Source organism: Corythoichthys intestinalis, unplaced genomic scaffold, assembly GCF_030265065.1.
Source record: "Corythoichthys intestinalis isolate RoL2023-P3 unplaced genomic scaffold, ASM3026506v1 HiC_scaffold_23, whole genome shotgun sequence".
Taxonomy (NCBI): Eukaryota; Metazoa; Chordata; class Actinopteri; order Syngnathiformes; family Syngnathidae; genus Corythoichthys; species Corythoichthys intestinalis.
In genome coordinates, this window is record NW_026651592.1 from 9883357 (window position 1) to 9898208 (window position 14852).

The 14852-nt window shown below is 39.2% G+C and overlaps 1 protein-coding gene across 1 annotated transcript in view; it reads left to right on the forward strand.

The window, feature by feature from the left end:
- LOC130911164 (echinoderm microtubule-associated protein-like 2) overlaps positions 1 to 14852 on the forward strand; it is a 60300-nt gene that overhangs the window by 4295 nt on the left and 41153 nt on the right. The window contains exon 2 of the mRNA XM_057828943.1: positions 12940 to 13167. Coding sequence (XP_057684926.1) covers positions 12940 to 13167 — 228 coding nt within the window. The remainder of the gene's footprint in view (positions 1 to 12939; positions 13168 to 14852) is intronic.

Below are 14852 nucleotides of genomic sequence, written 5' to 3' on the forward strand. Positions count from 1 at the left end.
TTTTGATTATTAATGTTAACGAGCAGAAAAACACGCCATAATAGGAGGAATTTACATAGCGGTAATGCGTCAACACGACGAGTTGACGGACAATATGGCGCGGAGGCGTGGTTGTGACGTCATGTGAGTAGGGTCTATAGAAACAAATGGCGAGTCAAATTTTACGTCGGATGTCGAAAAGATCGTTTGTCGAAGCGATCGTATGTCGAGGTACCACTGTACAGTGATCCCTGGTTTTTCGCCGTTAATGGGGAGCCCCCACCCCTCGCAAAAATCGAAAATCTGTGAATTAGAGATTAAAATGGGTGGGGGGTGTTCAATGTATTTATTCAGATTTAACAGCATTGGAAAGAGATGTTTTCCCCCTAAGTATAATTAAAAAAACAAAACAAAAACAAACAAACAAAAATCTTTTGTGCATAGTAACTGAAGGAATCTGACCTTCTAGCCAGACCGCCGGAATCGCGCTAGCCGAACCCATACCTGTCAAGTTGCACGGTTTGGGCGTAATTTGTACAAGTGAGCACGGATTTTTAAATGTGTACGCCGTACGTTCAAAATCTGTACGTTTTTCGTGCATTATGGTTTTTTTTTTCTCCGTTCAGATTTTGTCACCATTTCGGGAACGAGACAATGTGCGCTACGATGCGTTACTATGTTGGTTGAATTACGCAAGAAAAGTCAGAGACACTGGGCGAGAAGAGTTTGTTGTGACGCTGTAGCAAACGCGATGCTAGGCTAGGTGGCTCCAATGTTTCCTGACTGTAGCCGACAGCCATCCATGCCTAGATATCACATGCTTATAGAACTACATGCGAAATGACAGACGGCAGCGTTAATAAACAGCCGCCATTTTGAAGCCTTAGACTTCTCAGAAAGGCTCTGTTGTAGTGAACCTTCCTAGCGAACTTAAGTAATTTTTTATCTAAAATGCTCCTAAATCGGCAAAATCTTGACTTGAATCTATCTTTAAATGATGAAACAGTTTTAAAACTTTAACATGTTGAAAGTAGACAGAAGGGAACTAATGCAAAAACGGTAGCAATTTTAACAACTTTAACATTTACTTTAACATCAGCAAGAACTGTTCACGATTGTACCATCATGTCAAATCAAATTGAGGCAACGCAAGTGAAGGACATACAATGGGGAAAATAAATATTTAGTCAACCACCAATTGTGCAATTTCTCCTACTTAAAAATATTAGAGAGGTCAACATGGGTAAACCTCAACCATGAGAGACAGAATGTGGAAAAAAACTGAAAATCACATTGTTTGATTTTTAAAGAATTTATTTCCAAATTAGAGTGGGAAATAAGTATCTGGTCACCTACAAACAAGCAAGATTTCTGGCTGTCAAAGAGGTCTAACTTCTTCTAACGAGGTCTAACGAGGCTCCACTCGTTACCTGTATTAATGGCACCTGTTTTAGCTCATTATCGGTTTAAAAGACACCTGTCCACAAGCTCAGTCAGTCACACTCCAAACTCCGCTATGGCCAAGACCAAGGAGCTGTCGAAGGACACCAGAGACAAAATTGTAGACCTGCACCAGGCTGGGAAGACTGAATCTGCAATAGGTAAAACGCTTGGTGTAAAGAAATCAACTGTGGGAGCAATTATTAGAAAGTGGAAGACATACAATACCACTGATAATCTCCCTCGATCTGGGGCTCCATGCAAGATCTCACCCTGTGGCGTCAAAATGACAACAAGAACGGTGAGCAAAAATCCCAGAACCACACGGGGGGGCCTCGTGAATGACCTAGAGAGCTGGGACCACAGTAACAAAGGCTACTATCAGTAACACAATGCGCTGCCAGGGACTCAAATCCTGCACTGCCAGACGTGTCCCCCTGCTGAAGCCCACGTCCAGGCCCATCTACGGTTCGCTAGAGAGCATTTGGATGATCCAGAAGAGGACTGGAAAATGTGTTATGGTCAGATGAAACCAAAATAGAACTTTGTGGTAGAAACACAGGTTCTCGTGTTTGGAGGAGAAAGAATACTGAATTGCATCCGAAGAACACCATACCCACTGTGAAGCATGGCGGTGGAAACATCATGCTTTGGGGCTGTTTTTCTGCAAATGGACCAGGACGACTTATCTGTGTAAAGGAATGAATGAATGGGGCCATGTATCGAGAGATTTTGAGTGAAAATCTCCTTCCATCAGCAAGGGCATTGAAGATGAGACGTGGCTGGGTCTTTCAGCATGACAATGATCCCAAACACACAGCCAGGGCAACAAAGGAGTGGCTTCGTAAGAAGCATTTCAAGGTCCTGGAGTGGCCTAGCCAGTCTCCAGATCTCAACCCTATAGAAAATCTGGAGGGAGTTGAAAGTCCATGTTGCCCAATGACAGCCCCAAAACATCACTGCTCTAGAGGAGATCTACATGGAGGAATGGGCCAAAATACCAGCAACAGTGTGTGAAAAGGTTGTGAAGAGTTCCAGAAAACATTTGGCCTCCGTTATTGCCAACAAAGGATACATAATAAAGTATTGAGATTAACCTTTGGTGTTGAACAAACTTATTTTCCACCATGATTTGCAAATAAATTCTTTAAAAATCAAACAATGTGATTTTCTTTTCTTTTTTTCCACATTCTGTCTCTCATGGTTGAGGTTTACCCATGTTGACAATTACAGGCCTCTCTAATATTTTCAAGTGGGAGAACTTGCACAATTAGTGGTTGACTAAATACTTATTTGCCCCACTGTAAATGTGGCTTTTTTTTTCCTCTCGCTTTGCAGTCCATCCCAGTTCAGGGTGATTGCAAGGTTTTGTCGATGAAAGTGACAGCAAGAGGGAAGGATTCATTCAAGTCTTTCACTGAGTTCGCCAAAGAAAAAAAAATCTACTGATGGATAAGCTTGTTTCTGTGTGCACTGGTGGTGCTCCGTACGTGGTGGGGAAAAACAGGATTCGTGGCGCTTCGTGAACATGAAAAGACTCGTCCTAAGTTTCTCAACGCCTGCATGAGGCTTAACCCCACCAAGTAGCTACCAGACTACAAAGCCATCAGCCAAACCATGCAGCACCATAAGTCGAATTAATGGTAAGAAATACTCATCATTGATTAGCAAAAGCTTAACATGTTATTAAAAATAATTCGGACACTTATTAAGCTTTAAAAGTGTTTAAATTACATAAAATGCACACACTACTTGTATTTTTAGTTTTAAACATATTGTAATGCTGTCACGGAATTGCATTTAAAAAATATGTGGTTTTCATGGCTCTCTCAACCAAAAAGGTTCCCGACCCCTAAGTTGGAGTGTAATGCATTGTTTTGCAAGTGTTGCATTTAGTTTTATTAATTTGGGTGGATACACTTCCCTCTAGTGGCAACAGTGAATATGATGTAACCCGTCTGACCTGACTAAATCCAGCTACTCCCTGTTAAGACCGACATAAGGTTGTAAGTTTTTGTTTGTTTATGCATTTGTACTTCAGTTTAGAGGTATATTTAGCAGGTTTTTATGGGAATATGTAGTTGCACAATTTGTTGAGCATTGTTATAAAATTTTTTTGTAGCATTTAAGCTTGTGGACTTTTGCTATGCAAGTTAGCCAATTGTTCTTTTGCTGTCCTTAGAGTCTCATTAATTTATTTTTTTTTTTATACAGTTTGAGGCTAAGATCAGGTATTTTGATTTATTTTTAAATGCATTTATTGCTCTTGTGAACTGAAAGTGCAATTCTGAATAGGCCTGTCGCGATAACAAATTTTAGTGTGCAATAATTTATTGCGATATTATTGCACCCCCCATTTAAAAAAACTAAATTACAATTACACTGTGAGAATACAGTATGTATTAATCGATCACGTACACCCATTTAAATGCAATAAATGCTTACTCTTAAATTCAAAAATACTTTTTAAGAAATCACAACTAAAAACAATAGACCATGCCTCTTTTAAGTAAAAGACAACAATATTAATACTGCACAGTAACACAGAATAAATGAAATGTTTTTTTTTTTTTTTAAGAAAAAAATAAAATCCCACTTAATAATTTAAGCATCTTGGCAAATGAAAACGTTTCCCCTCATAGCTTCTGCTATGGCGTTCCTTGTTTATTGTAGGTACCTCTACATACGAAGTTAATTCGTTCCAAGAGCTTGTTTGTAAGTCGAAATGGTCGTATGTCGAGCAGGATTTCCCCTTAAGAATACATTATAACTCCATTAATTCGTTCTACAGCCCAAAAACCCACTCTACATCCTTAATAAATACTGCTGTTACTATTGCAAATAGCAATTACAAAGAGAAAAACAAATAAAATATGAATAAAAATCAGAATAACAATAATATAATACTAGCAATAGAGGTGTGCAAAATTTCCGATTCTTAGATTATTCGCGATTCGGCCGTGGAAGATTCGAGAACGATTCACAAACATCCAAATTCCGATTATTGAAATATGCCAAGTAAAGCGGAAGTACAACACACTCAGCGCGCCGCGCGGTCTTCGGGACGCAATGAGGAACGAAGCGAGAGTAGCTAAACATCATGCTTCTCATTACCCGGCCCCTCGGGTAATGCCAATGCTCAACTCACGGCTCTAGCTCAACTCATGCCACGAGATTAAAAAAAACACAACAACATACCTGACTGCTGCCGAAAAGCTGCTCCAAAGTACATCCACATAATGTTATGGTAGATATCATTTATATAGGACTAGATGCAATATAGATTCGGTAGCGTTAGTAGCACATCTACAAAAAGCTAGATGCGGGCGTTAGTAAACGGCCGCCATCTTAAAGCAGTACACTTCCCTGCAAGGCTGTTGTAGCGAACCTTCCAAGCAAACCTAATTAACTTTTTATCTAAAATACTCCTAAATCGGTAAAATATTGACTTGAATCTATCTTTAAAAATAGTTTTAAAACTTTCACATGTCGAAAGTAGACAAAAGGGAAATTATGGAATAACGGGAGCAATTTTAACAACTTTAACAGTTGATTCACAACATTAAATTAATTGAATGTAGTTTAAAGCTGCTGATACAGAATGGGGACTGGAGTTTTTTATTTACTGTTATTTTTGTATATTTGTTTACTGCTATATGTTAACTTGATACTGAAATAGTAGTTTGGTTTATCCTGAGAGTATTTTTGAACAATTTTGGAACTAATGTACAAAACATTTAAAAAAACAAAAAACAAAAGGAGGGGGGTGCATCAACAATCGTTTTATAATCAAATCGGAGCCTCTGAATCGTAATCGTAATCGAATCGTTAGGTGCCCAAAGATTCCCAGCTCTAACTAGCAATAATAATAATAATACAGTACACTAACTGTAATAATGTAACAAATTGGGTTCTAATGTGGCGGACTGAACGGGGCAGACGGTGAGCAGGAGAGCGCTATTTTACTTTCTGTTTCGATCCTGGCATCAACAGCAGTGGACACTCGGCGAGTTGATGGAATAAATGATTAGAAACCTGACGAAGCTGGTGATTTCTTTGGCGATGTTACCACAATAAGAACTGTCACCTTAACTTATAAAGACTGGCGAACGGAGGAGGACCACCGGTGGACCGGCACGCCGGAGATGGTCCGCAGTCAATCCCGAGCACTGACGCGGCCATTATACGTTGAACAATAAGATATAATGGGAACAAATTTGCTCCGGCGCTATTTTTTTGCCGGACCCAGAACGAAAATGCATTTTGCCTAATTGGTAATAAGGAAGCCGAATTTTTAACAGCACGTCAGCCGCACGCGCGCACGCACGTGCACGGGAGGTGATAAATCGCAGCGGAAAAATTCCCGCCTTCATTTTTATTTATCGTGCGATAAATGGAATTATTGCATATTGCGACAGGCTTAATTCTGAATAGTGTTAAGAAACACTCAGGTATTTTATTTTGTATTCGCATTTAATGCTATCTTAAAAGTGCGATCTTAGCAGTCCAAAATAAATTTTAATTCAAGCATAAACACTTCTTTCTCTTTTACATCTCCTTAAATTTGTTCTGCAACGCACTAAATGTTTGTAATCCGATTACTCGATTATACGAACGAACTAATCGATAGAATAACTGATTATTTAATTAAATCGATAGCTGCAGCCCTATGTGTGTGTCATTGACTTTGTGTTGCCAGCCGGTGTCTGTCCGTAATGATGCTGACGATAGGGTGATGGAAGCAGGAAGTAGGTGTGGTCACAAGGAAGAGTGAGTTAGCAGGGTGGGGGGTTGAATGAGCCGAGCCGGGGCGGGGTTTGTGCTGAGTGGACGCGACGCCTCCCTGACTGTTGCTCTGCGGACACTTTGATGGAGAACAGCCAGCAAGCGGGCAAGATGGCAGGTAGGCCGGACCAGCCCCATCCTCATCATCCATGTCAACCTTCCTCATCTTCATCCTCTTTTATGGAAATTTATATGCTTCCTGGCAGCCGTCACATGACCTTAGCTCCCTTTAAAACCTCACCTTGCTGCTATCTGGGCTGCTGGATGAATAGCAAGCAGATGTGTGTGTGCCTTTGTAGGTGATATTGATCAGCAGTCTATGACACTGCACCTTTTTTGCACCACAGAGCAGCTTTTTTAATCCTCATCATTAACTCATTCACTGCCATTGATAGTGATGGACGTCCATAACTCCATACTGTAAAAAACTATGAGTAATAACATACAGCAAAAAACTGTAGAACAAATAATGGTTTTTTAACTGCATTGAATACATTTAATTACAGCAAATAAAAATTATACTGTATATAGCTTTACCACAAAAACGACTAAAGAAAATATAAAATATATAAAAAATAAAAAATAATGTTAACAATGGAAAACTTTCATTTTACAGTATTATTTGGGCAATATACATTTTTAGTTTTTTCTCAGTAAAATGTATAAATGTGTTAAATGTTGTAAAAACTAAATGAGGACTCCGAGAGGGCAGACCTTCGCCTCAGCAGCCAAATTTAACTCTCATCATCATCATCAACCAGGGTTCCCTGAAGTCACTCACAACATCTTATTTTGTTTTTCCCATCCAAAAACGGCCATTTCGGTCCAAATTTGTCTTACTCGCACTTTTTCTCCATACAAGGTGTGCACAATAGCCGTATACACGCATGCTGGATAGTCTACGTACTACTACTAGGCTACTACAAGGACAGCGTTCTATTTCACCTATAGTGTGTGTTAATTTTTGTATTGGGAAAAAAAAAGCATCTGTGTATTATAATGCAAATCTTGCAGCTAAACGGCGCAATGACACACAAACACATTTTTTGTTTTCAAACATTTTTAAAAAAGCTGCAGGGAGCCACTAGGGCAGTGCCAAAGACTCGCATGCGGCTCTAGAGCCGCGGGTTGCTAACCCACACACCCTAAGCCTTTTTATGGGAAATCGACTATTTTGGTGATAAAAAAAAAAATAATAATAATGAAAGAAATAATAATAATAAAAAAAGCCCCAGAAAGACTCAGCGTCTACATACATGGACATCACTTGGGTCTTGCAGGCTAAATACTTTATAAACATTTATTAGACAAGTGTTTTTATTTATTCATCATTATTTTGTATTGTTCTGTGAATAAATACAATTATAAATTATTGAAATGCTAATAAAAATAACATTTAAATGAGTAAAAACCGAAATACAGTGGTATGAAAAAGTATCTGAACTTTTTGGGATTTCTCACATTTCTCCATAAAATCACCATCAAATGTGATCTGATCTTTGTCAAAATCCCACAGATGAAAAAACAGTTTCTGCTTCAACTAAAACCACCCAAACATTTATAGGTTTTCATATTTTAATAAGGATAGTACGCAAACAATGACAGAAGGGGGGGAAAATAAGAAAGTGAACCATCACATCGAATATTTTCCTTTGGCAGCTATAATGTCAACCAGACGCTTCCTGTAGCTGCAGATTAGTCTGGCACATCGATCAGGACTAATCTGTGGAGTGTCCAATAGCCTTTTTCTGAACATTAAAGGAGCAACAATGTTTTTTTTTTTTTTTTTTTTTTTTTTTTTTTTTTTGTTAGTAGCTGTGGCTTCCTCTGTGGAGTCCTCCAATGAACACCATCATTGGCCAAAGTTTTACATATAGTGGATGTGTGCCGAGATAGTGGACTGTGCCAGTGATTTCTGTCAGTCTTTAGCAGACACTCGAGAGTTCTATTTTACCTTTCTGAGTATTCTATGCTGAACTCTTGGTGTCATCTTTGGGCGAGAAGCAACAGTGCCAAACTCTCTCCATTTGTAGACAGCTTCTCTGACTGTTGATTGATGAACATCCAGACTTTTAAAGAAGTTTTGTATCTTTTCCCAGCTGTATACAGATCACCGTTCCTTGATTGCTGGTCTTCAGACTAAGCCTGTCGCGATATGCAATAATTCCATTTATCGCACGATAAATAAAAATGAAGGCGGTAATTTTTCAGCTGCGATTTATCGCGTGCGTGCCCGCGTACGGCAGACATGCTGTTAAAAGTTCGGATTCCTTGTTACCAACTGCGCAAAATGCATCTTCGTTCCAGGTCCGGCAAAAAAATAGCGCCAGAGCCAATCGTTCCCATTATATCCTATTGTTCAACGTATCACGGCCGCGTCAGTGCTCCGGATTGACTGCGGACCATCTCCAGCGTGCTGGTGTTGTCGACGTATTGGCGCTCCCGTCAGGGGTGACATTTCACGCGCAGCGGCTATTTTTCGGCACATCGCCGGATATTTGAGTGGCAAATTAAGAGCGCCGATCTTCAAACTCGTCCTCCTCCTGTGTTTGAAAGTCGATTGTCATATGATGGTGTTGTGCAGTCATGAGCAGAAGTGACTTCTGTGGCGTTTGCTAACTTTTTTAATGCGCGCACACACTAGATATCATGAAATAGCAAACTAGATGTGCTACGTTCCATGCCATTGGCTACGTGAGCACGGAGTGATTGTGGGACACGTAGTCCATATACTACATCGATGAATTATAAACTGAATGGAAGTTAAGAAGGCCAAATCAATCCATACCAGTGACTATAGATAATGCTGCAAATATTGTTCATTCAGTACGTGACACAGATGGATTGTGACCACAAATAGGATGTCTTGCTCATGTGGAAAACCTAGCTGCTATGAGAGCTGTAGCAATCAATAGTGTGCCCCGCCTCACTTTACAAACAGTAAAGATTGTTCTCAGCACTTTTATACTAAATTTCTTCAGATCAGTAAGAAGTCAGCACATAGATATTATGCACTAAAATGCTTGTTTATATGATGGGAATTTAATTTTTGCTCGTTTGCAAAAAGAAAAAAAGAAAAAAAACAAGAAACAAAAAATAGTTCTTTTTTTTTTCAGAGCATTAAATGTATTGAATCAGATCGAAAATTGTGTGCCCCATATCGAAAGTCGTACCGAACCGTGACTTAACTGTATCGTTGCATCCCTATGGAACCAGAGGCTATGAGGGGAAAAGTTTTCATTTGCCTAAGTGCTTAAGTTATTAACTGCAATTGTATTTTTTTTTCCCTTGAAAAACACGTTTTATTTATTCTGTGTTTCTGTGTGGTCTATTGTTTTTAGTTGTGATTTCTTATCGCGTTTAAATGGGTGTACTTGATCTATTAATATATACTGTATTCTCACTGTATTATTGTAAATTGGTTTTAAAAAAATTGTGGGGGGGGGCGCAATAATATCGCATATCGCAATAATTTATTAGATAAATTATCGCACACTAAAATTTGTTATCGCAACAGGCCTACTTCAGACATCTCTTTTGACCGAGCCACGATGCACACCAGACAATGATTCTCATCAAGACAATTCTTACTAGGTGTGTGTTTTATAGTGGACAGGGCAGCTTTGAACCACTCATCAGTGATTGGGCACACACCCAACTTTAATTGTTTGGTAAAAATTGGTTTCAATAGCTCTTTGTCTCCTTAGGCAGAGGGTTCATTTGTTTATTTTCCCCCCTTCTGTCATTGTTTGCATGCTGTCCTCATTAAAATATGAAAACCTATAAATGTTTGGGTGGTTTTAGTTGAAACAGACACTGTTTATTCATCTGTGTGATTTTGACAATGATCAGATCACATTTCATGGTGATTTTATGGAGAAATGTGAGAAATTTCAAGGTTCAGATACTTTTTTATACCAATGTACACTATGGTTACGCCTCCTAATAACGCATTTTTTTTAACCTACCATTGACAACAACAGACACCCATTTAATTTAACCTAGATGAACTGGCTGCAAATGCTCACGTTTCAGTGCCATTGATATTCTAGACGTCCAATCCATTTTGACTGGGGGGGCAGTTCTCCCAATCAAAATGGATTGAACCTCAAGCGCAGTAAACGATAGCCAATAAATTCAATGAGTGCCCTGTAAGGGCTAAATTGACCCTTTTTTCTCTCTTTAAATGAAAATCATTTTAGAAGTAAATATGACCGTATTGCTATTAAAACTTATTTTAAAAAATGCCCCAAGTTTTCAGAAAATGTATGCATGTTTGCACGCCCTACAAAGACAAGCACTGCCACTGTGTTGAGGAAGTGAAACGTTTTACAGCGTTTGTGTTATTCATTTTACGACCCCCATCTTGATGCGGTTTATGCAAAAGAGGCTCCCACCACTTCCCGTCTGCTTTATCGCTCACTTTTGATTGGATCGCAATGTCGCGGGCATCTGTAGTGAATGAGGGCGCTTGTGTTGGAGTGTAATCTGCCACTCTGGAGCACAGATTAAAAATGTTTTTTTGCTAACGCTGTGCCAATGGTGATGTCATCATTGAAAATGGAAGAGTTGCTTTGTCCTCTTATGTCCTCTTTTGAACTATTGAATTTGATCGGGTTTCATATAATCACTTTTGTTCTACTCGTCTGTGGGAAAATGTCAAACATGGTTAGACACAGGACGTTTGCCATTTTCGACTTGATGCCATGTTTCTGAGTTTTCAAAAGAATTCAGCCTCCAGCAATAGTTTGACGAGCAACCTGATATTTGGTGGGCATGTCTTTCATGAGGAGACCCACAGTAAAGGCTGAAGGAGCCATACCTAATGAAACATGGAAAATCCACCATTTTGGTTTGAAGCATGCCGTTTCAGGCTCGCTAGCATTTTATGGATTTTCAAAAATTTAATTGCCAGATCAGCAAAAACAAAAGTTAATTAAAAATTATTAGACTAGTCAATTAGTCGTTAAAAAAGTCTGCTGAATGATCGGGAGAAAAATAATCGTTTGGGACAGCCCGAGTATAAACGATGTGATTTGGACAAAAGGTGAAGGACAAATAACGTTTCGAAATTTCACTTTTTACCCCCTAAACGCAGTTTTTGGGTGAACTGCCATCTTTGGGGTGTCGAATAAAAGAGCGTCAAGGTTGCATGAGAATTCTGGTATGAATGGTGTCGGTAGGTCAAACGGTTTGGGCCGGACAGCGTGCTGAAGAAACGCTATTAGAAAACAAAAAAGTTAATATTATAGATTAGGGGTGTGACAAAATATCGAAATGGTGATATATCTTGATACTTTGTATCCCCAAAGGTTATCTATATGCTCCTGCCAAGAATCGAGATATCGTTTTAAAAAGGTGTCAATGTCTTAAAAAAATGAATGAAAAGGAACCAACAAGTTGCTACCAAAACCTTCCAACACGATAGTGTCTCAGTTAACTCTAAGGCTACATTGACGGTGCTTGACGCCCAATCTATTTAAACCAGAGCAGTCACAGTCATTCTGTCTGATTTTCAGGGCATTTACAGGTCACTTTCTGTTCATTTTAGGTCATTTCCTGTTGAGTTTGAGTCACTGCCTATTCATTTGGGTGATTCCCAGGTCACTTCCTGTTATGTAACTCAAAATAAACAGGAAGTGACCCATAAAATACCCCAAAAGTCAACAGGAAGTAACTGAAAAAGACTGGTAGTGGGGCAAATAAGTATTTAGTCAACCACCAAATGTGCAAGTTCTCCTACTTGAAAAGATTAGAGAGGCCTGTAATTGTCAACATGGGTAAACCTCAACCATGAGAGGCAGAATGTGGAGAAAAAAAAAACAGAAAATCAGATTGTTTGATTTTTAAAGAATTTATTTGCAAATCATGGTGGAAAATAAGTATTTGGTCAATACCAAAAGTTCATCTCAAAACTTTGTTATGTACCCTTTGTTGGCAATAACAGAGGCCAAATGTTTTCTTTAACTCTTCACAAGCTTTTCACACACCGTTGCTGGTATTTTGGCCCATTCCTGCATGCAGATCTGCTCTAGAGCAGTGATGTTTTGGGGCTGTCGTTGGGCAACCAAGGACTTTCAACTCCCTCCACAGATTTTCTATGGGGTTGAGATCTGGAGACTGGCTAGGCCACTCCAGGACCTTGAAATGCTTCTTCTTATTTTCAAGTGGGAGAACTTGCACAATTAGTGGTTGACTAAATACTTATTTGCCCCACTGTAAATGACCTTAAATGGCCCAAAATTACCTCATTGCCTGGCATTGGCTGCCACTGACGGAACGAACGGACGTTCATTCGCTGCCACCCTCCCACTTCAAATGGATTGGACGTCTACTAGTGATAAACTCATTCCAATTCACAGCAGAACCTTGTTTTTCTGTTTATTAATCGTTTGTAGAATATCATAGAATGATTTCATGACCAATGTATCGATAATTGTTGTATCGCCATATCGTCAGATCATTGTTATCATGAGCTTTGTATCGGAAATCGTATCGTATCGTGATGTACCAAGAGGTTCCCACGCCTATTATTGATGGTAGCTTTTGCATTAATGGTGTTTTGATAGGGATGTCTCACATGAGTAAGCCCACAAAAAAAGTCTCAAGAAACCATGCCGAAAATGACATAAGACAGAATAGGTTTAAAATGGCCACTTTAAAACTGAATGCTAGACTTCTTAAGTTTGATGATTTAGCATGAATTTACGTGCAAAATCCTGTGCCCCCCTTCAGACGACACCATGTCAGCGGGTAGCAACTTGGACATGGAGGACCGCGTGTCTCACTTGGAGCAGAGGCTTCAGCTTCAGGAGGACGACATCCAGCTTTTGAAGGCGGCGCTGGCCGACGCCCTGCGCCGCCTTGGCTGCTGCGAGGAGCAGAGTCTGGCCTCGCAGCAGCCTGGGTGCGGCAACTCCTCCGGGAGGAGGTCTCTGCCTGCCACGGCCCCACCCACCAAGGGTAAGTACTACATATGGTTCTGTTTTAGGTTTTTATTGACATATTTGGGTAAAGTAGCCACAAATTTTAGAGTAGCGTTACTCAAGTAAAAGTAGTCATCCAAAAAATGTACTCAAGTTGAAGTATTCATTGAAACGAATACTCAAGTCATGAGTAACATTGTAACTGCTTACATTCTCAGATTAAAAAATAAAATAAAATAATGGTATATTTTTTTTCCAAGCACAAGTTCATCTATAAAAACTGTTGTATTTAGTTCATTTTGTCTACACTTATAGATAGTTGAATTTTTCTTTTATCCCAGACAATTGTTTTAGGTAGTTTTATTTACCTGACATGTTTCGGTGACTACTCTTATTATTTTACTGTACTGTAACCTATTACCGTATTGGCCCGAATATAAGATGGTGTTTTTTTGCATTGAAATAAGAATGAAAAAGAGGGGGTCGTCTTATATTCGCGGTCTAGACGTCATACCCATTCACGATGCCAGATGGCGCCAGATATCATTAAAGCGATGTTCTGTCATGACAGATCTCAGCTACGCTCCCCATTCACGACGCTAGATGGCGCCAGATATCATTGAAGCGAGGTTCTGTCATGACAGATCTCAGCTACTCTCAAGTTTAACCAGATTGCATTATTTTATTGCAATGTTTTTCCTTATTCAGATTTGTTTCAAGACTATAGTTACAGTTAGACTTCACTTTGATGGTTAATGCAGTTATTGCAATTTTGTTGTTTTATAACAATAGATTGGTTTATTTACATTTAAAAAACCAGAAGCCATTCATTTCCGAATGTGATTGCACTTTAGTTTACACATTTAAATGTTCATATATTAAGATTTGAAAGAGGCAAAATAACTATTTAATAATTAATTAATTAATTAATTTCTGTATAAATATTAATTTGGTGTTCAAAAAGTCTTTTTTCAAACTTGAGTCTTGAAAAAGAGGGGGTCGTCTTATACTCAGGGCCGTCTTATAATCGGGCCAATACGGTACATGGTCATATTAGGCCAAAAAATACACCAAAACCATGAAGGAGTCATGTGGTTATTGTTGCGACGTCTATAGACCCTACTCACGTGACGTCACAGCCACGCCCCCACGCCATGTTGTCCGTCTACTCGTCATGATAATGCATTAGCGCTTCGTAAATTCCTCCTATTATGGCGTGTTTTTCTGCTCGTTAACATTAATAATCAAAATGGTGAAGTCGTGTGTGGCGGTCGGTTGCAAAAACAGAGAAGATAGACGGAGAGACTTGAAGTTTCACCGTATTCCGAGAGACCCGGAGAGGACAGCGAGATGGACTGCTGCAATTCGACGAGAAAACTGGGCTCCAAACGACTACCACAGAATATGTAGTAGTCATTTTATATCTGGTAAGATGCATTTATTATATATTTAGAGGGTTTTGGGCTGACAACCACAATTAAGATAATTGCTAGGCTAATCGCCGACAACATACACTCAGACGTTGCGAATGAACTACCTGAAAATATATAATTATAAGGGGATAATAAGACAGTTTTCATACAATTAATTTACAATTTCACTATTGAGGTCAAAAGCCAAAAAATAAATTCAACTAGGGACAATCTGGAGTAGTGCTATCGCACTTCATATTTATTACATATTAATATATGTATATAATGAGAGTGCTATCGCTAAACCATA